The sequence below is a fragment of the Eriocheir sinensis genome, chromosome 60, assembly GCF_024679095.1.
Source record: "Eriocheir sinensis breed Jianghai 21 chromosome 60, ASM2467909v1, whole genome shotgun sequence".
In the NCBI taxonomy this organism is placed as follows: domain Eukaryota; kingdom Metazoa; phylum Arthropoda; class Malacostraca; order Decapoda; family Varunidae; genus Eriocheir; species Eriocheir sinensis.
The window spans coordinates 8,402,559-8,422,468 of record NC_066568.1 but is presented as its reverse complement, the minus strand read 5'-3'; the positions used below and the strand labels follow the sequence as shown (position 1 = coordinate 8,422,468).

Sequence of the window (19,910 nt, the reverse complement as noted above, 5' to 3'; positions counted from 1 at the left end):
AGGGACATAACTAGACAAAAAGGGACATAACTAGACAAAAAGGGACATAACTAGATAAAAAGGGACATAACTAGACAAAAGGGACATAACTAGATAAAAAGGGACATAACTAGACAAAAAGGGACATAACTAGATAAAAAGGGACATAACTAGACAAAAAGGGACATAACTAGATAAAAAGGGACATAACTAGACAAAAAGGGACATAACTAGATAAAAAGGGACATAACTAGACAAAAAGGGACATAACTAGATAAAAGGGACATAACTAGACAAAAAGGGACATAACTAGACAAAAGGGACATAACTAGACAAAAGGGACATAACTAGACAAAACTCGACATAACTATACAAAAAGGGACATAACTAGACAAAAATGGACATAACTAGACAAAAGGGACATAACGAGACAAAAAGGGACATAACTAGACAAAAGGGACATAACTAGACAAAAAGGGACATAACTAGACAAAAAGGGACATAACTAGACAAAAAGGGACATAACTAGACAAAAAGGGACATAACTAGACAAAAAGGGACATAACTAGACAAAAAGGGACATAACTAGACAAAAAGGGACATAACTAGACAAAAAGGGACATAACTAGACAAAAAGGGACATAACTAGATAAAAAGGGACATAACTAGACAAAAAGGGACATAACTAGACAAAAAGGGACATAACTAGACAAAAAGGGACATAACTAGACAAAAAGGGACATAACTAGACAAAAAGGGACATAACTAGACAAAAAGGGACATAACTAGACAAAAAGGGACATAACTAGATAAAAAGGGACATAACTAGATAAAAAGGGACATAACTAGATAAAAAGGGACATAACTAGACAAAAAGGGACATAACTAGATAAAAAGGGACATAACTAGACAAAAAGGGACATAACTAGATAAAAAGGGACATAACTAGACAAAAAGGGACATAACTAGATAAAAAGGGACAAAACTAGACAAAAAGGGACATAACTAGACAAAAAGGGACATAACTAGACAAAAAGGGACATAACTAGAAAAAAGGGACATAACTAGACAAAAAGGACATAACTAGACAAAAAGGGACATAACTAGACAAAAGGGACATAACTAGATAAAAGGGACATAACTAGACAAAAGGACATAACTAGACAAAAGGGACATAACTAGACAAAAGGGACATAACTAGACAAAAGGGACATAACTAGACAAAAGGGACATAACTAGATAAAAGGGACATAACTAGACAAAAGGGACATAACTAGACAAAAGGGACATAACTAGATAAAAGGGACATAACTAGACAAAAGGACATAACTAGACAAAAGGGACATAACTAGATAAAAAGGGACATAACTAGAGAAAAAGGGACATAACTAGACAAAAAGGGACATAACTAGACAAAAAGGGACATAACGAGACAAAAAGGGACATAACTAGACAAAAAGGGACATAACTAGACAAAAAGGGACATAACTAGATAAAAAGGGACATAACTAAATAAAAAGGGACATAACTAGACAAAAAGGGACAAAACTAGACAAAAAGGGACATAACTAGACAAAAAGGGACATAACTAGACAAAAAGGGACATAACTAGACAAAAAGGGACAAAACTAGACAAAAAGGGACATAACTAGACAAAAAGGGACATAACTAGACAAAAAGGGACATAACTAGATAAAAAGGGACATAACTAGATAAAAAGGGACATAACTAGACAAAAAGGGACATAACTAGACAAAAAGGGACATAACTAGACAAAAAACTTGCAATCCTAAATTACCTAAAATAGCTAAATTACAAAAAACACACACAAAAAAAACTATAAGAAAGTAAAACAAAGAAAATGATACCTAAGCAAAATTAACACCGAAAGCCAACAGGTGGTTCTTCTTACCGCGGTGTCGAGGGAATCAGTGTTGATGGATGAATCGTTTAGACTCAAGTCGTAGGTGGACATCTTGCGAACCTTGGGTCGTAGGCTCATTTGTGTGTCGTTGGGAAGGAATGAGGGTCGCCTGGTCGTCTCAAAGGTCGGAACGTGAAGCTGAGAACCCCCCTTCGGCCCCCTTTGCTTCCCCTGGCCCACCTGTAGCCCCCCATCACTTGTACTCTTGTTGGCCTGCTTTGCTTCGTTGACACTTAGACTCGGTGCGTTGTGTTCAGGTGCACCCGTCACGCCTTCCTCCTCCTCCTCCTCCTCCTCCTGGTCCTCCTTGTTTGTGTCGGTGACGAAAATCTGAGGCTGCATCGTGTGTGTGTGTGTGTGTGTGTGTGTGTGTGTGTGTGTGTGTGTGTGTGTGTACTAGTTTCTTCCTGTCTATGTATTCGTCACAAGTACACTCTTTCTAACACACACACACACACACACACACACACACAGACAAAACCTATTCTTCCGTTTTTTCTTGCACGGTTTTCCACACTTGTTGAATTTCAAGCCTGTTGATAAATAAATTCGATTACAATAGAAAATTCATGGCAAGCTCATTGTGTTATCCTTTTTTTCCTCTTCATTTCTCTTCTATGCCGCACCTGCTCAATATTTCATTTGAACCTGTTAGCAGCTCCTACACGCCACAAAATACTTTATAAACGTGCAAGTCATGCTCATACAGCTGGCTTTTTCTTAAAGGCTGGTCCACGCCGGGAAACTTTGTCAACAGACACCGTTTGCCAACGTTTTCAAACATTTTGCAAAGTTAACTTTTTTATGTTTCCATCCAGAATGGGAAACCATAACAATAAAAATAACAAAAAAAAAATCAAGGAGCCACGTGCACCTGAGATGGTTTGCTGCGATCCCTTGAAGGTGTTCATGAGGCAGTGAAAGAGTCAGTGCTTGCCAGAATGGATGTTACCCTTTGTAAAACTTTCAAACTCAATTTCTGACAGTACAGTAAAAAAAAAAGAAAGAAAAAACTACTCTAACCTATATTTTTTTTTTTACAATTCAGCCAGAAGCAAGTAACCATGGAATGTTCTTGTTTTCAAAACTCTCACCCCAAGACTTTCACTGAATGAATGATTATGTTATGTACACTGCCTTCTGCAGCCACCTCCTCGCCTACACACACCAGCAAAACAGTTGAGCTTTGGAAAGTGTACTTTGTTGCAAACAGTTTGCAAAATTCTTTGCAAACATTAAAGGAAACAAAGTATGCATACTGTTCGCAAACAAATTGCAAACATTGTTTACGAACAAAGTTTGTTGCTTTGGACTCTCTCTCTCTCTCTCTCTTAATGTATCTTCCTTATTGCCGCAAGTCAGATTGAAACAAAAGTAAAAGCGAGTTCAGCATCGTGGTGAAATAAGTGACGTTTGTTAACCTAATAAGATGGTTGAGTAAGTACATGTTGAATTACAAAAACATATTGTTTTACTTGCCTAGCTGATTGCAGTTTCAAAGCTATAATACAACACTACATGGTGCTGGAACATTGTTAATTCAGTCCGATTCAGACAACTACTTCTGTGCACTTGTTCAGTCACTTTCCAACATTTGTAAGTCATTTCATCTTGCCTGTCAGTCTCGTATGTCACCACACACCTATCCACACTTTTCCACACCCGTCACTCTGCCAACACGCCGATCATGAATTCCTTGTACCTACCTTTGATAATTACCTTCATAAACATATCACACTAATTCATTACTTCCCCTCATCTGTTTGACCACCACACACCGGCATCCCTTTCCCATACCTGTCACTCTGCAAATATATCGCTCATGATTTCTTTGCACCCATAATAGTAATATCTTTACAAATATGTACCTCCGGTTTCATAAATATCCTTCACCCTCTTCCCTTTCTCACACCAGTCACTTTGAATTCTGTGCATTTTGAGTGATCTTCCCACACCTGCTTTAATTGTATCACCTTACCACTCCTGTCACTCACAAACATCGCTAATACATTCTTTGCACCTTTAATGATCTTCCTACACCTGCTTTAATTGTATCACCTTACCACTCCTGTCACTCACAAACATCGCTAATACATTCTTTGCACCTTTAACGATCTTCCTACACCTGCTTTAATTGTATCACCTTACCACTCCTGTCACTCACAAACATCGCTAATACATTCTTTGCACCTTTAATGATCTTCCTACACCTGTCCCTCCAGTTTAATCACTTCCACACACATGCGTCTCTTCCCCACTTCTGTCACTGCAAAGACCTGGCTAATGGTTTCTTTTCACCTTCATTGTATTCGCTCACCAACAGCAGGTTTATCCTTTTTCCATGCATCGCTTGATATTATTCTTTCAACTCATTGTTTTCACACTTGTCTTTCTTTCCACTCTTCCACCTGTCTCCAAACATTTTTCTTCTCCCTCATGCCTCTTGCTGTCTTCATACTTGTCTGTTTTATCACTTATCCAACTCATGTAGTCTTCTTTTGTCTTTGTTATCTTAGGTATCTTTTAATGCTGTCTTTAGCTAAATATAAGACTCTCAATGTCTCGTGTAAAGTATTGACGTGGAAAACAGGGTTCCTGCCCCAGTAAACCTGGTAAACTCTGGAACAGCCTTCCTTCGTTTGCATTTTCTCCTGCCTATGACTTGACCTCTTGCACGTAGAGTGTATCAAGACACCTCTCCACCCGAAATTGACCTCCCTTTTGGCCACTCTTTTCTTTTGTCTGTTGTGGGAGCGGTGAGTAGCGGGCTTTATTTTTTTTTTTACACTTTTTTGTTGCCCTTGAGCCGTCTCCTTTGTTGTAAAAAAAAAAAAGTTCTTCACATTTAAACTTCAATTCAGGTTATCTGTCCATAAGAACTTTACCACAGGAAGGAAACTTGACGCTCTTCCAGGAAGCGAAACAGTTGAGGAGCCGGGAAGAAAGAGAGGAGGACGAGAGGAAAACCAGGAGGAGGAGAGGGAGGAAGAGGAGGAGTAGGAGGAAGACGAAGAGGAGTATAAGTAAAGGAGAGCTCTTCAGGGTAGTCGTGAGCCCACTGAAGCAGTTTTGTGATGCTTCTATTGATGTTTTCTCTCTCCCCTCTTATCCTGCGTGACGATCCTCCCTCGCTCAGCCCCCTTCCCCTCCCCTCCCGCTCCCTGCATCCCCTCTTTCTCACTAATACCTTCTCTTCATTATCTACCTGGCCTTTTATAATGAAATGTATCGACCTCTCTCTCTCTCTCTCTCTCTCTCTCTCTCTCTCTCTCTCTCTCTCTCTCTCTCTCTCTGTGTGTGTGTGTGTGTGTGTGTGTGTGTGTGTGTGTGTGTGTGAGTGAGAGAGAGAGAGAGAGAGAGAGAGAGAGAGAGAGAGAGAGAGAGAGAGAGAATGAGCGAGCGAGCGAGCAAGCGTGCGTGCGTTTATGTGCCGCCTGTAGAGCCGGTAGGCATTCTTGAGGGGCCATATGGACGGCCCCAACCGTTAGTGACGCAGGCTAATTTTCATTTATAGTGGCTGCAGTAATGTATGACTCTTGCTTGGCCCATGCTGCCTCCCGGTGCTCCTCTAGGCCGAAGTCGTTGAAGTTAGGGTTGATTGAAGATTCGGACTCACAACAGACAACACCACATTACCGGTGGTGCCAAACGCCTATGTCCAGGCTCTGAGAGGGGAATAACTTGGGTCCTTTCTCCTCCCTACACTCAAAAAACTATCGTTACACTTTCAGGACGATACAAACTGACACCAAGGACGAAGCCATTGAGAACAGGCTACTCATGTTGGTATCACTGCGTGTGTTGGGTGTGGGTTCACTTGCCTGAACCAAGTGAGCGGGACTCGTAAATGAAGCAATAGAATTTGAGCTGGCACAGTAACGCTTCATGAAGCACACAGGTGGAGTCTTAGTCGAGGTTAACTGATCTGTGTTCTATGTAGCTATAATATTTTAGTGTTTGGGGTGATGAAGTTATGTTTTAACACCTCACACATAAGTGAAGAGTTAAAATTTCGTCCATTTAGGAGACAATATGATAAACACCTTGATGTGATGAGTCGCTCAGGATTCGGATATCAGAGTGAATCCCACTGACTGATCGTCACATACGGCTCCACTGAGCCTAGGAGGTTACGTAAAACTTAGCTTGTTGGCGGTAGCGAGTGTTCTAAGCGGTAATGGGTTCACGGATAGAGAAAGTCAATATCCGTCAGGGTTACTTTTTTTATCCTCCTCCTCCTCCTCAAAGATTTATCCCCTAGGATCACTAGGGGAAACGGGCTAAGCCTATTGGCGGCCCGTAGCAGGATGCCGACAGACCGACTCTATCGGCGATCGAAATCTAGCTAACCGAGTCGGTCTGTCGACGAGGACTGGCGTGTCTCTGACTTTTTTTTTATAAAAACATACACAGGTCATTGACATGGACAAGACATATAAAAGAGGTGGTTGAGTGTATATGCGTGTGTATGAATGTTGTTCAGTTTAAGTGACATATAAATCTTGGTATGTGTAGTAAACAATGTGTAGAAGAAGTGTATAGCAGGACGAGGACAGACAGTAGAAGATAAACGAGTAACAATAGATAAACAATTGAAACGCAACACGGACAACAGGGAGCGCGACGAGAGACATGAACATTAAAACATAAATGACAAAAATAGTCTATGCCGCAGCATTCAGTTTTCCTTGGTCACTGGTAAGTGCTTTGAGCGGGACCTCGCCCGCTACAAGCTAACCCTTATGATATATTTATATTGGATTATAAACTTGACTTATCACCCAAATGGTAAGATAAAGTTGGCATTGGTTTCACTAGTATAGAATGCACTACTCGAGTCACGGTAATCGCTTGTCTCGAAACAATCATGGAATGCACCCAATAAGATTAATACTCTAATAATTATCGGCGGGTCTCTACCAACATGTTAGACAAATGAACTCCTGCATGCAAGCTATTTAATAAATTCTTCTCCAGAGAAGGCTAATTTCGGCAATTCAAAACGCCCTTGTCAAAGTCCTTATTCGTCAACTTTAAAAGCGCGCAAAGTTCTTACTTTTCTATTAAGCAATGAGGCAGCACAAGAGAGAAGGGCAGCACAGGAGTAGATTGAAACAACCTGTAGAAGTCCATGCAACTGTTTTTTTTTTATTTTTTTTTATACTTGTTCATGAAAGAAGGCACGTTCAGTGGAAGCATTAGTTCCAGGATGGCACATTATGAACTGAACTTTATCTGACATGCGTTGATGGTTGTTTTTGTCTTTGACATGGGGGAACACTTCTACCCACCGCTGTTACGTGTATCATATGAGCAATATTGTTCAATAATTTGTGAATATAAAGCTTAAACAAGTGGCACTCAAATCACTCCGTTAATATTATGGTGATATCTGGTATCTCAGTGTCTCCCTCCCTCTCTATCCCTCCCTTACTGGGGTCCTGCCCTGCTCCCCCCAGCAGAGCTGAGGTGGTGGGGGTGATCGCACTCTTACCAACCCTGCCGAGATTACCGGGTTGCTCAGTACGAAATTCGTCGGACCCCACTGTAACGATAGTTTTTTGAGTGTGTGTACAGCAGAGGAAGCTCCTCTGCTCACGAGTGGGGCTTATTGCCGCACTCGTTCTCCGCGATATTTGAAGGAGTCTAATAACGTCCTCCCCACGCCGCTCTTGAGACGCTCGTCACCCTCGCCCCCGCACGTATCCTCTACCCCCTTCACCAGGTTACTGGAAATAACGGCCAAAGACTGTGACTGGAATCACCTCCCACATTTTCAATAAACCTGGGGCAGTGGATGGACACGCTAGGAGAGGGAACTGTGCCGGCTTGGACTAAATGAAGTGTATGGACTGTGTGTGTGTGTGTGTGTGTGTGTGTGTGTGTGTGTTTAATTCACCACGACGTGATCACGAGTTGGACTCGTCATCGCCAGCAAGTACCCTCCCGACAAGAGCATGCTCATTATAGTCGATCTGTGGGTACTACCGGCACCTCCGCACACCACACACCCCGCCCCCCTTGCTCAAGGGGTGCCTTTTACCACTGAGCTACGGCTCGGTGTGTGTGTGTGTGTGTTTGTGTGTGTGTGTGTGTGTGTGTGAGAGAGAGAGAGAGAGAGAGAGAGACTTGCATCGTGACTCCTGATCATCTTAACAATCCACTCTCTCTCTCTCTCTCTCTCTCTTTCCTCATGATAATAAAACACAAGGATCATCAGCTTACATGGTTTATTCTGTTTTATTGGTTGACAAATAATTTGGACTAGATGAATAAAATTAATGCATTGAAGAAAATGATAATTCTGATCTTTACTATCAGAGCCTTCACACACACACACACACACACACACACACACACACACACACACACACACACACACACACACACACACACACACACACACGTCCGCACGCACGCACGCACGCACACACACGCGCACACACACACACACACACACACACACACACACACACACACACGCACTTTTTTTTCTGCTTTTGTCTGAATCTGTCTGTCTGCATGCTTACCTGTCTGTCTGTCTGGCTCTCTGTCATCTTCTTTCTGTGTCTGCCTGTCTCGTTAATATTTTTTTTGATTAATAGACAATCGATTTGTTTAATTTTAGCTATACACAAATACATTTCCTTGTGTTAAAACGGAGACAATTTCATGGATTCCAATTTCGTCCAATTTTGAAACTTGTATCCATCACTGTTATGTTATTATTATTATTATTATTATTATTATTATTATTATTATTATTATTATTATTATTAGTTGTAATAGTAGTAGTTGTAATTGTAGTACTATTAGAAGCAGTAGTAATAATGATTAGCGATTAGCGGACTTTGTTTTACACCATTTTTTGTTGCCCTTGAGCTGTTTCTTTAGCTGTAAAAAAGATAATAATGGTAGTTGTAGTAGTAGTAGTAATAGTTGTAATAGTAGTACTATTAGAAGCAGTAGTAATAATAATAATGGTAGTAGTAGTAGTAGTAGTAATAGTAGTTGTAATAGTAGTACGTAGTAGTAGTAGTAGTAGTAGTATCATTATTGTCATCATTATTTTTTTATTAAATTCCTGCATTTTTTCTTTACAGATTTTTCGTATTTTGCTTTTTACCTTGAGCATGTCTACACATGAGCTCAAAGTGCCTGCAAGTTGCCGGCCAGCCAGCGTACATGTGGCAACTCCTGAGGATCATTTCTTTACAATCTCTTTCCCAGCTCCATAAATCTACCTGACACATGTTGTTATTTCACGGCAACAGTCATGCCAAGAGAACAGCATCGTGTAAACAAAACTCCACAGCACGTTATTTGTATTACTATTACGGAGATACCAAAAAGAGATATATGAAACCCTCAAAGCGTTTTTGCATTCACTCGTCAATTAGTTAATTTTCCTACTTTATTTATTTGTTGCTCATGTCCTGGTCTTGGTGAGCCGTGCAAAATGGTTATTATGATCCGTTTCCTGTACCTTGTCTGTGTTTGAGTACCTGTGGAGTCCAGTGTAATGAGGGGGCAGGTGTGCAAGGAAGGTGAATGAAAGCAGGTGTCATATCATACGTTTTTTTCATATATATTTTTTCACATTTTTGATAATTTTTAGAGAAAAAGATGAATATAAGGAGACCTTTCATATTTGTTTTGCTTAAAGGAAACATTGCTGCTTCTGTCCTCGTTATGTTTTTTTTTCCACTCCACGATTATTTCATAAAATTGTCTACACTATTTTCCTCCTTTTAATTCTTGTTCCTTTTAACTTGTCTACCTCTTCCTCCTTACGTCTTCTTGTCCATTCTTAATTTCTTTTCCTTTCCCTCTCTATCTCTCATTACCTTTTTCTTCCATATTTTTCTTTCATTGTCAATATCATCAGCATTATCATCACTACCACCACCACCACCATCAGCAGCAGCAGCATTATCTTCATCTTCATCATCACTATCATCATCATCATCATAATCATCAGCAACAGCAGCATTAACACATTTTCAATTTTCTCTTTTCTGAATTATTTTTCATCTGTTTTTTCCTTTCTTTCACTTTCCTTTTCACATTGTTGTTTTTTTCCTTACTTGGCCACATTCCTTTTCAACTGAGCCTTCCTCCTTTCCCTGGCCTGTCTTCCTACTGCTAATATTTACAAAATTTTGATTCCCTTACATCTATGTTGCGGACGTTTTATAATTTTCGAGAAGTACGATTTTTTTAGTTTTTATTTATAAATATATTTTTTTACGTGATGCGGAAAAAAATGCAATGTTTGTGTTTTTTTTTGATTGTCACTTTTTTTTACAATTGTCTGGATTGTTTTCTCTTTTTTTTAGTGCTTAATTTTTAAGGAGCTTCTGAAACCTTAAAAAAAAAAAAATTGTCTGTGCTTGCTAGTAACAATAAAAATATGATAATCGAAATATTGCGAATGATAATAATAATGATCATAATAATGATTATGATAAGAAATAATGACTAATATAAAAATAATGATAATAATAATAATAATTATAATAATAATAATAATAATAATAATAATAATAATAATAATAATAATAATAATTATGATAAAAATAATACTGAAATTGACACTACAAGAATTCACACATTCACACACACACACACACACACACACACACACACACACACACACACACACTCACTCACTCACTCATTCACTAAAAAGTGTAACAGAAATGGTGTGGTTAGGTTTGAAATATATGTATGTGTTTGGGTACGTTGCTATTTGTGTGTGTGTGGGGGGGGGGGGGGGGTTGTGTTGTTCACCATGTTCTAATCACGTGCTGGACCTGCGATCGCCAGCCATAACCCTCCATGCTTTGAGCGTGGAGACACATAGTCACGGGTCTTTGGACACGGCTTGGACCTCACATCATTCCACGCACGCTCGGGAGGCGGGTCACAACCCCCGCCTGACGCCCGGCACCCAGTCACTGCTGGACGGACGACAGGGACTAAAGGAGACTGTTTAGTCGTTTTCACTCCTCCGGGGTGTCGATTCCGGGACCTCTCGCTTGTGAGGCGAGCGTGCAAACTGCCACACTCTGTGTGTGTGTGTGTGTGTGTGTGTGTGTGTGTGTGTGTGTGTTTAGGAGTTGTGACTGATCCATAATTTTTTATATTTTTTCCTTTAAGTGGTAAACAAAAATATAATTATTCCAAGCCTGAATGTGCCTGTGTGCATAATGATTAGGTGGTACAGGTAGAGGTGCGCCTGCGTGGCGGCTGTTGTAATTACTATCAGGCAGTTGTTATTGAGGTGAAAGTGGCGAGAGTGGTATAATGTCACTTGGGCAAGAGTGAAAGGGTACATGGACAACACGGACACTTTTCAGTGGATAAAACTGAAAGTGTTAAGCGAATAGGACTGGTTGAATTAAATGGGTAAGAATGGAAGCATTAAATCAATAATACTATCACTATCAAATGTGTAGGGAAGAAAGTGCTAAATGCACAAGACCGCTATTTCCAAAATTAGCTCAATTGTAATAGTGTATAGAATATGACTACCAGTATGAAGTTATTAGAATTGGAAGTACTAAGCGGGTTAAACTATATCAAACGGGCGAGAGTTAAAGTGCTAAATGGACAAGCTATACACTTTCAAAAGGGTGGTCTGATGGGTGCGGGACGCCGTCAGGGCAACGTGGTCGCGGAGGAGTATAGTCGCAGAGATCAATCTTTAAATTTTTACACTTCCTTATCTGAATTTCCTGTTCTGTTGAAATCGGAAAACAGTTTCTGAAGATGATTGTTATAAGTTATTTTTTTCCATTGAGGGTGTCAGTTGAGGGGCCGAACGATAATAGTAGCTACTATTATTATTTTTTAATATTATTTTTATTGTTATTATAATTATTATTATTATTATCATTTATTAATATTTTTATCATTATTGTTTCTATCATATGATTATTATTATTTTTATGATTGTTATTATTATTATTTTATTATTATTTTGATCATTACCATCTATTATTTTTGTTAATATTATTGTAATATTATTATTATAATTATTGTTATTATTATTACTATCATTATTATTGTTGTATCTTTTCAGAAATCTTCATAAGGCGAACCAGCTCCATGTAAGTGTTAATGAAATGTGTGTGTGTGTGTGTGTGTGTGTGTGTGTGTGTGTGTGTGTGTGTGTGTGTGTTTCGTCTTATTTTGGTTGTCTGTCGGTCAATGTCCTGTAAATCTCTGAATTCTCTCTCTCTCTCTCTCTCTCTCTCTCTCTCTCTCTCTCTCTCTCTCTCTCTCTCTCTCTCTCTCTCTCTCTCTCTCTCTCTCTCTCTCTCTCCACCTTAATGTATCTTCCTTATTGCCGCAAGTCAGATTGAAACAAAAGTAAAAGCGAGTTCAGCATCGTGGTGAAATAAGTGACGTTTGTTAACCTAATAAGGTGGTTGAGTAAGTACATGTTGAATTACAAAAACTGTATATCATAATAGATGGATAGACCGGGTGAACAGGTAGATAAAGACATAGAAAGACAGTAGGATAGATTGATAGGTAGAATGACTGATAGATATAAAACTAATTACGTATATGGGTGGTATTATCAATCACTTTTTCGTTGTTATTAAGCATATATTATTAATTATTGTTACTGCTATCATTATTATTATTATCATTATTACTGCTAAAAGGTATGATGACTCTAATTATTATTTACCTCTACTTTTTGTTTTTGCTTTTTTATTTTTCATCTCATATGTAAGATGGATGATGGGTGTTTGTTCGTGTGTTTGTGGGGATGATGAGTGTGGTGTTGAATGCTTGATGGTGGCGGTGACGGTCGCGAGGGTTGGTGATGGTGGAGGTGGTGGTGGCAATGGTGGCGGTGTGGCTAGAATGAGAGATGTGGTGACGGTATGGTGATGGTGGGGGTTATGAGTGGACTTGAAGGTCGAGTGTGTGTGTGTGTGTGTGTGTGTGTGTGTGTGTGTGTGTGTGTCTCATTCACCATGATGTACCCATGCGATAGACTCGCGATCGCCAGCCAGTACCGTCTCTGAATGAGCATGCTCACTAATGAGCGATATCTGGGTGCGGCTGAAACCTCACCGTCACACACACCCGGGAGGCGGGACACAATCCCTGACTGACACCGGGTGCCCATTCACTGCCGGGTGGACAAGAGGCACGCATTAAGGGAGACTGCCCATCCTTTTCCACTCTGCCCGGGAATCAACCCGGGACCTTTCGTTTGTGAGGCTAGCGCGCTAACCACTGCACCAATAAGCTCCGTGTGTGTGTGTGTGTGTGTGTGTGTGTGTGTGTGTGTGTGTGTGTGTGTGTGTGTATGGGTGAGGGTGTGGGTGGGTGTGAAGGGAAGGAGGATGTCAGCTTTTGTTATCAACTTGCAAAAATCGCCTATAAATGTTGTTCATTTTTCCTGCCTCTCCAAAAGTTATCGTTCACGGCAAACTTGTCTCCAGCGTGGTGATGACCGAAAGACTTTTTTTGTTAGTTTTATTTTCCATAAAGCTAATATATATTTACACACACACACACACACACACACACACACACACACACACACACACACACACACACACACACACACACACACACACACACACACACACTGTATACTATCTCACTTGATGCCGTCACGCAGGTAAGTGTGTCACCTGCACACCTTAACGAAATATTTCACGATAGGTAATCTTGACCCACCACACCTGTGTGTCTACACACACACACACACACACACACACACACACACACACACACACTCTCTCTCTCACACACACAGGTGAGTTGACGGGGTTGGCGGGGAAAGGGAGGGGGGTCCTGCGTGCCCCCTCCTCCATCCCCTCCGCCCCTCCAGACTAGCGAACACGGCAGGGCGCGCTACGGACACAAGCTCTTCATTAATTAACGCTACGTGGGAGTGGGAGGGAGGGGGAGGGGCGATGCGCCGCGTGTGTGTGTTATGAAGCTCTGCTGGGTGGGGGCGGGCGGAGTGGATCTGGCAGTCCGTCTGTTCATTCGTCTGTCTGGCTGTCTGAATCACGTGGCACCCGCTGTGGGGGGTATGCTGGGCAAGGTGACAGGGGGGGGTTGCTGCCCCCATCCCATCCCCGGGGATACTCTCCGCCTCATAACCTCACCGCTCATCGGAGGAGGGGCTACAAGCAGCCAGGGCAGCGGCGGGGCGTTGAGCAGTGATGGTCAGCCCGCCCCAGCCCAGGCCCGTCTTGGCCAGACGCGCCCGCCCCTGGGACGTCGCTGTCCGGTCGAGGACTTGTAGCATCCTGCAGGGCGGCGGGGCGGGAGACAGCAGCCAGTGGGGCAGCAAGGCGGCAGCGTGGGGAGGGAACAGCAGGAGCGAGGGCCGGGGTCAGTGGTAGGGGGGCGGTAAAGGCGAGGCCGAGGCAGTGTGGTACACTCATTGCACTGGTCGTGTGCATCACCTGCTCCCCCTCCCCCCGACCCTCCACACACCTGTCTGCGGGGACGTGGCCGGGAGGGCAGCGGCGGCAGCAGCAGCGGCAGCAACAACAACAACAACAACAATAACAGCAGCTCAGCTTGTCACCTCTAGCGAGCCCCGGGGCGCAGGGCAATGCGGTGCAACGCGGGGCACTCACAGGGGCTGGACACATTGAGGCTGGAGGGACAGACGTGGCGGGGCGTGAGGACACGGGGTGGGGGTTTTAGGGGTAAGCTACATCCTTATAGAAAACCTAGTACGTACTCTCCATCACAGACGCTTATTAGAGAAGGGCGGGGCGGGGCGGAGCGGGGCAGGGTCGGGGGCCCCCGCCTTAGGTGCAGCCGCAGTGATCCACCACCATGTCCTGGATGATATCAAATTTGATCTGATGGTCGTGGTCGTAGTAGAGCATCTTCATAGGCGACAACTTCCGCGCGCCGCAGCAGGGACCATGCTGGGCGGAGCTGTTCATCTTCTGGATGAGGGAGGTGTGGGCGTACTTTTGGGCGTACAGGAAGGGACACTCGCCATTGCAGAAGTTTGCCTCGTACACCTTTGGCGCCACGATGAAGTCCCAGCCCATGTCCACGAAATCGACGGTCAGAGCGTAGCGGCAACACCGCGAGTCGTTCCTGTTGACGCACTGGGAGCCCGCACTGTTCCTCCGGTTCCTCCGGTTGGCGTCCTCCGTGTGGATCTCAAGAAGGGGTATCTGTCAGGAGTGAAAGGAGAATAGGAGATTAGGAGACCGAATAAGAGGAGGTAGGAGGTATTTTGAGTGGAGTGAGTGGTACAATGCATGGTATGATAGTAAGATAGAGAGGGACTGTATGGAGGGAAGGATGGCAGGGACAGGAATGGAGAGAAACGGGGAAGAGGGATTAAAAGGGTACAGGAGATTGAATGAAAACAGTATGGGTACTTCCGGTTAAGGATTGATTCAAAAGCTTTAGATAGGCAGGAAAGTAAAGCTATAGGGCGGTAGTTTGAGGGATTGGAACGGTCACCGTTCTTAGGCACAGGCTGTATGAAGGCGTACTTCCAGCAGGAAGGAAAGGTAGATGTTGACAGGCAGAGGCGAAAGAGTTGGACCTGGCTGGGTGTCAGCACGGAAGCACAGTTTTTAAGGATAATAGGAGGCACTCCATCAGATCCATAAGCCTTTTGAGAGTTGATGCCAGAGAGGGCATAGAAAACATCATTCTTAAGTAGGAGGAATATGCCCAGAATCGTCCAGAGTGGAGTTTTTACAGAAAGTTTGAGAGAAGAGTTAAGCCTTAGAGATAGATGAGACGGCGGTGCTGCCGACAGGGTTAGGGAGAGGAGGGAAAGATGAAGAAGTGAAATTGGAGGAGATATTTTTGGCTAGGTGCCAGAAGTCTCTGGACGAATTAGAAAAAGCAAGGTTTTGATATTTCCTATGGATGAAAGAGCTTTTGGTAAGTCGAAGAATAGATTTGGCACGATTCCGGGCTGAAATGTAAAGATCATGGTTAGCGGGAGTGCGAAGGCTCTGGTACCTTTTGTGAGCTGCCTCTCTATCTTGGATAGCACGAGAACAAGCGGAAAAGTACATCCTCAGGTCGTCCCACCGAGCTGAAGCAAAATGCCAGAAGCATCGCCTCTTCGGTCAGTCCAGAGGCTGTACAATAGCGATAGGACAGGATACAGAAATAAGGTTGTGATCAGAGGAGCCCAATGGAGAGAACAGTTTGACAGAGTAAGCAGAAGGGTTAGTCGTAAGGAAGAGGTCTAGTATGTTGGACCTGTCTCCAAGACGGTCGGGAATACGTGTAGGGTGCTGAACCAACTGCTCTAGATTATTGAGGAGAGTAAAGTTTTAGTCTTATTCACCAGGCTGGTCAGTGGAAGAGGATGAAAGCCAAAGCTGGTGGTGAACATTGAAATCTCCTAGGATGGAGATTGCAGCGAAGGGAGAGTGGGTCAAGATGTGCTCCACTTTAGAGTTCAAGTAGTCAAAGAATTTTACATAGTTAGTAGAGGTAGGTGAGAGATACACAGCACAGATGTATTTAGTAATAGAAGGACAATGAAGTCATAGCCAGATGGTGGAAAATTCAGATGAGTCAAGGTCGTGGGCACGAGAGTAAGTGATGTCGTTGCGCATGTAGGCGCAACATCCAGCTTTAGATTGAAATTTAGGATAGAGATAGTAGGAGGGAACAGAGTAGAGATTGCTGTCAGTAGCCGCCGAGACCTGTGTTTTGGTGAGGAAGAGAAGGTGAGGTTTAGAGGACGAGAGATGGTGCTCCACAGGATGGAAATTGGAACGAAGACCGCGAATGTTGCAGAAAGTGATAAGAAAGAGGTCCGAGGAGTTATCAAGACACCTCTCAAGTCGGCAGCCGGAAGGGGAGTCCTCCCTGTGGGAACTTGTGGTCCCCCCCCAGGCTATGTTATTAAAGTACGCTATTTTGAATTTGTAGAATTTGGGGAAATGGTGCACGTGTATGTTGTGTGAATGTAGTGTGGAGTGGAAAGAGAGAGGATCTGTCTTTAGAGAGCATGATGAACTACTCTCTGGTGTTGATGAGACAATAGGGAAACGGAAAGTGAGGACATGGGAAGGGTTTTTGGGGGGGCTTCAGCACCCTCTTTGCTTCCCATATATACCTCATCGGGAGTGGCTTACGCCCGTCTCGGTAGGTATCTTCCTACCTACTCCCTTATATCTTCCTACCTACTCCCTTAAAATGGATTGGCAGTGTATTAAAATTGGCAGTGTAGCGACCCGCCTGATGCGGAACTCCCCCAAAAGTCCATTCAGGTGTAGTCGGTGTCACGTAACCTGGTGTGGAAAATCTTTTAGGGAGACACTCGCGGACTTAGTATCATTGCTTTGGTGATGGTATCGCGCCCTCACTGGCCCATTCTTGTTCTAACGTGCAGTTAGTTGACTTTGTATTCTTATCAAAACCCTTTTAGAATTATAAGGTACCATATTATATTGATAAAAGCTAATTCATTGACATCTTTATTAAGTGATGTGTGTCAAACTATTAAAGATAAATCTGAACGACATTCACAATGAAACTAAGCAAGTCGAGGCTTCGCGTAAAGGGACAAAATCAAGCGACTGAAGAGGCACGCTTGATATTTTGAAGGTCTGTCAAGGCTGGACATTAAATTTTCTCTCCCTTCTTCTTCTACTACTTCTCCCGTCTACAGAATGTCTTTCATTCCCTAATGTATTATAAGATTTCTTGTTATATTTTTAATCCTGACTTATTCATAGTGTGTAGTGGTGATACGGAGTCATAATGTAAACACTGGCGTAGGGCAAGAACCTTCTCTTTCATCGTGCCATCATTAATCCTGAAATGTATTCCCATGATTTGTGGGTGATAAATGACCATAAGGAAGAGCGATTATAAGAATAACTACATGAAGATACCAACAGCACTGGTTTCGAGAGGCAGCAGAGAGCGAGAGACCGTAGGCTGCAGTGGTATGACAAACGGAATTTGCTGCAGGCTAGAATCAGTGTTAACAATAGGCCAATGAGCGGCGCAGAGACCGTCACCTAAAGCAATGATGCCAATTCCGCGACTCCATCTTTTAAAGATTTTCCGTGCCAGGTTAGGTGACACAGATTATGGTGTTTTAGCCAGACTGGTAGAGGAGTGGCCTCCCATCTGGGTGGTCGTGGGTTCGATTCCCTTTGCTGGTAAACCTTTCCAGATTTGGATTAATTTCGCGTGCTTCGTGATTCGCAGAAGTCGTGTGAATATATGGGAAGGTGGCAATCAATTCGTTACAGTGGTGGCTAGCGGTGGGAATCCTCTCCTGTGTTCTGTTGTATCTTCCCTGTGTTAGGAAACAGACGGATGACCCATTCTCTCCGAGAAGTTCATAAAACACAAGATTAGAAAATAGTAAAATCATACAAGAAATTAGTCTAGGTTGGAAGGGAGCCTTGTAATGACCCGCCTGACGCGGAAAGTCCTTCAAACTAGCTCAGGGAGTGGTATACCTCTATGACCGACTGTTTAAGGAGTGGCTTTCCATCTGGCTGGTCGCTGGTTCGATCCCCAGCGCCGGAAACTTGTACCTCTTTGGCCGACTGGTTAGAGGAGTGGCTTTCCATCTGGCTGGTCGCTGGTTCGATCCCCAGTGGCTTTCCATCTGGCTGGTCGCGGGTTCGATCCCCAGCGCTGGAAACTTTTTTCGGGTCTGGATTAATTTTCTCGTGTATTTCGTGACACGGAGAGGTCATGTGAATGTACGGGAAAGTGAATTCAGCTCGTTACAGTGGGAAAGGAGGAATGGCAGGGATGGGAGGGTGAAAGGGAAGTTAGGGAGATGGGAACGTACAGATAAAAGAGGGATTTAGGGGAAAGAAAGATGGGATGGGGAGACAGAAAAGGGAGGAGAAGGAGCAAGGATTGATCGGAAGGAAGGAAGGAAGGAAGGAAGGGTGGATAAGATATGGGAAGGGAGGAAAAAATAAAACGGAAGAAAGGGAGAGAAGGAAGAGGTGTGTGTGATATTGATGGCTATTTCTCTCTCTCTCTCTCTCTCTCTCTCTCTCTCTCTCTCTCTCTCTCTCTCTCTCTCTCTCTCTCTCTCTCACACACACACACACTCTCTCTCTCTCCTTCTCTCTCTCTCTCTCTCTCTCTCTCTCTCACACACACACACACACACACACACACACACACACACACACACACACAATTTCCTACGTTTCCTCTTTAATCATATGACTTTATACCTTCCCTACTCCTCCTCCCCCTATCCCCCTCCCCCTCCCCCTCCCTCTCCCTGTTTCCCCTCTTTTCCTCTCCTTCCCTCACACTCCATTCCCCCATTCACCTTTCTTTCAGTCACTCTCTCCACCCTCCTCACCTTCCCTCTTTCCTCCACTCCAGCCCTCCCCTCCTACTTGTTTCTTTCCTTTCTTCTCTCCTTCCCTCCCTTCCTCCTTCCGTCCCCTCCCTAAAAAAAATGCCCTCAACCCTTCATCACTCCATTCACCCTCCCACAAGCTCCTCCCTTTTTCCAAGCCTCTCCCTCCCTCCCTCCCCTCTTCTCTACGTATCTCCTCCATTCTCTCCCTACCGCAACCCTCTTCTCTCTCTCTCTCTCTCTCTCTCTGTCTGTCTGTCTGTCTGTAGATGGTAGCAACAACAAACTGCCTAGTTGGGACGAAGAGGTCTGTTCCTGTTTGCTTTTCCTTTGTACTCCTTTGTACTTCTCCTCCTCCTTGGTCCCACGCTCTTCTTAATTTACGTTAATGATATCGATGATGGGCTCACTTGCAAAGTATCAATATTTGCTGGTGACACAAAAATCGATAGTAAGGTAACTACGACACTCGACGAAGAAGCTTTACAATCAGATCTAGATCGACTTGCACGTTGGGCCAATCAATGGCAAATGAAATTTAACGTTGACAAATGTAAAGTGTTGCACATCGGAAACAATAACAATCGTGTTCAGTACGTAATGAATGGCCAACAACTTTCTGCAGTAAGTAAATAAAAGGATCTTGGAATCACTATATCAAGC

General features: G+C 43.3%; 1 protein-coding gene and 1 pseudogene across 2 annotated transcripts in view; one reads left to right on the top strand and one right to left on the bottom strand.

Annotated features, from left to right (window-relative positions):
- The window catches only part of LOC126985865 (RNA-binding protein 25-like), a 43,772-nt pseudogene extending 31,562 nt beyond the window's left edge, over positions 1-12,210 (top strand).
- Positions 9,468-19,910, bottom strand: part of LOC126985864 (growth/differentiation factor 8-like) — a 47,642-nt gene continuing 37,199 nt past the window's right edge. For both annotated transcript variants that reach the window (XM_050841347.1, XM_050841346.1), the window contains exon 4: positions 9,468-15,090. In XM_050841347.1, the coding sequence (XP_050697304.1) occupies positions 14,710-15,090 (381 nt within the window). In that variant the 3' untranslated portion in view covers positions 9,468-14,709. The remainder of the gene's footprint in view (positions 15,091-19,910) is intronic.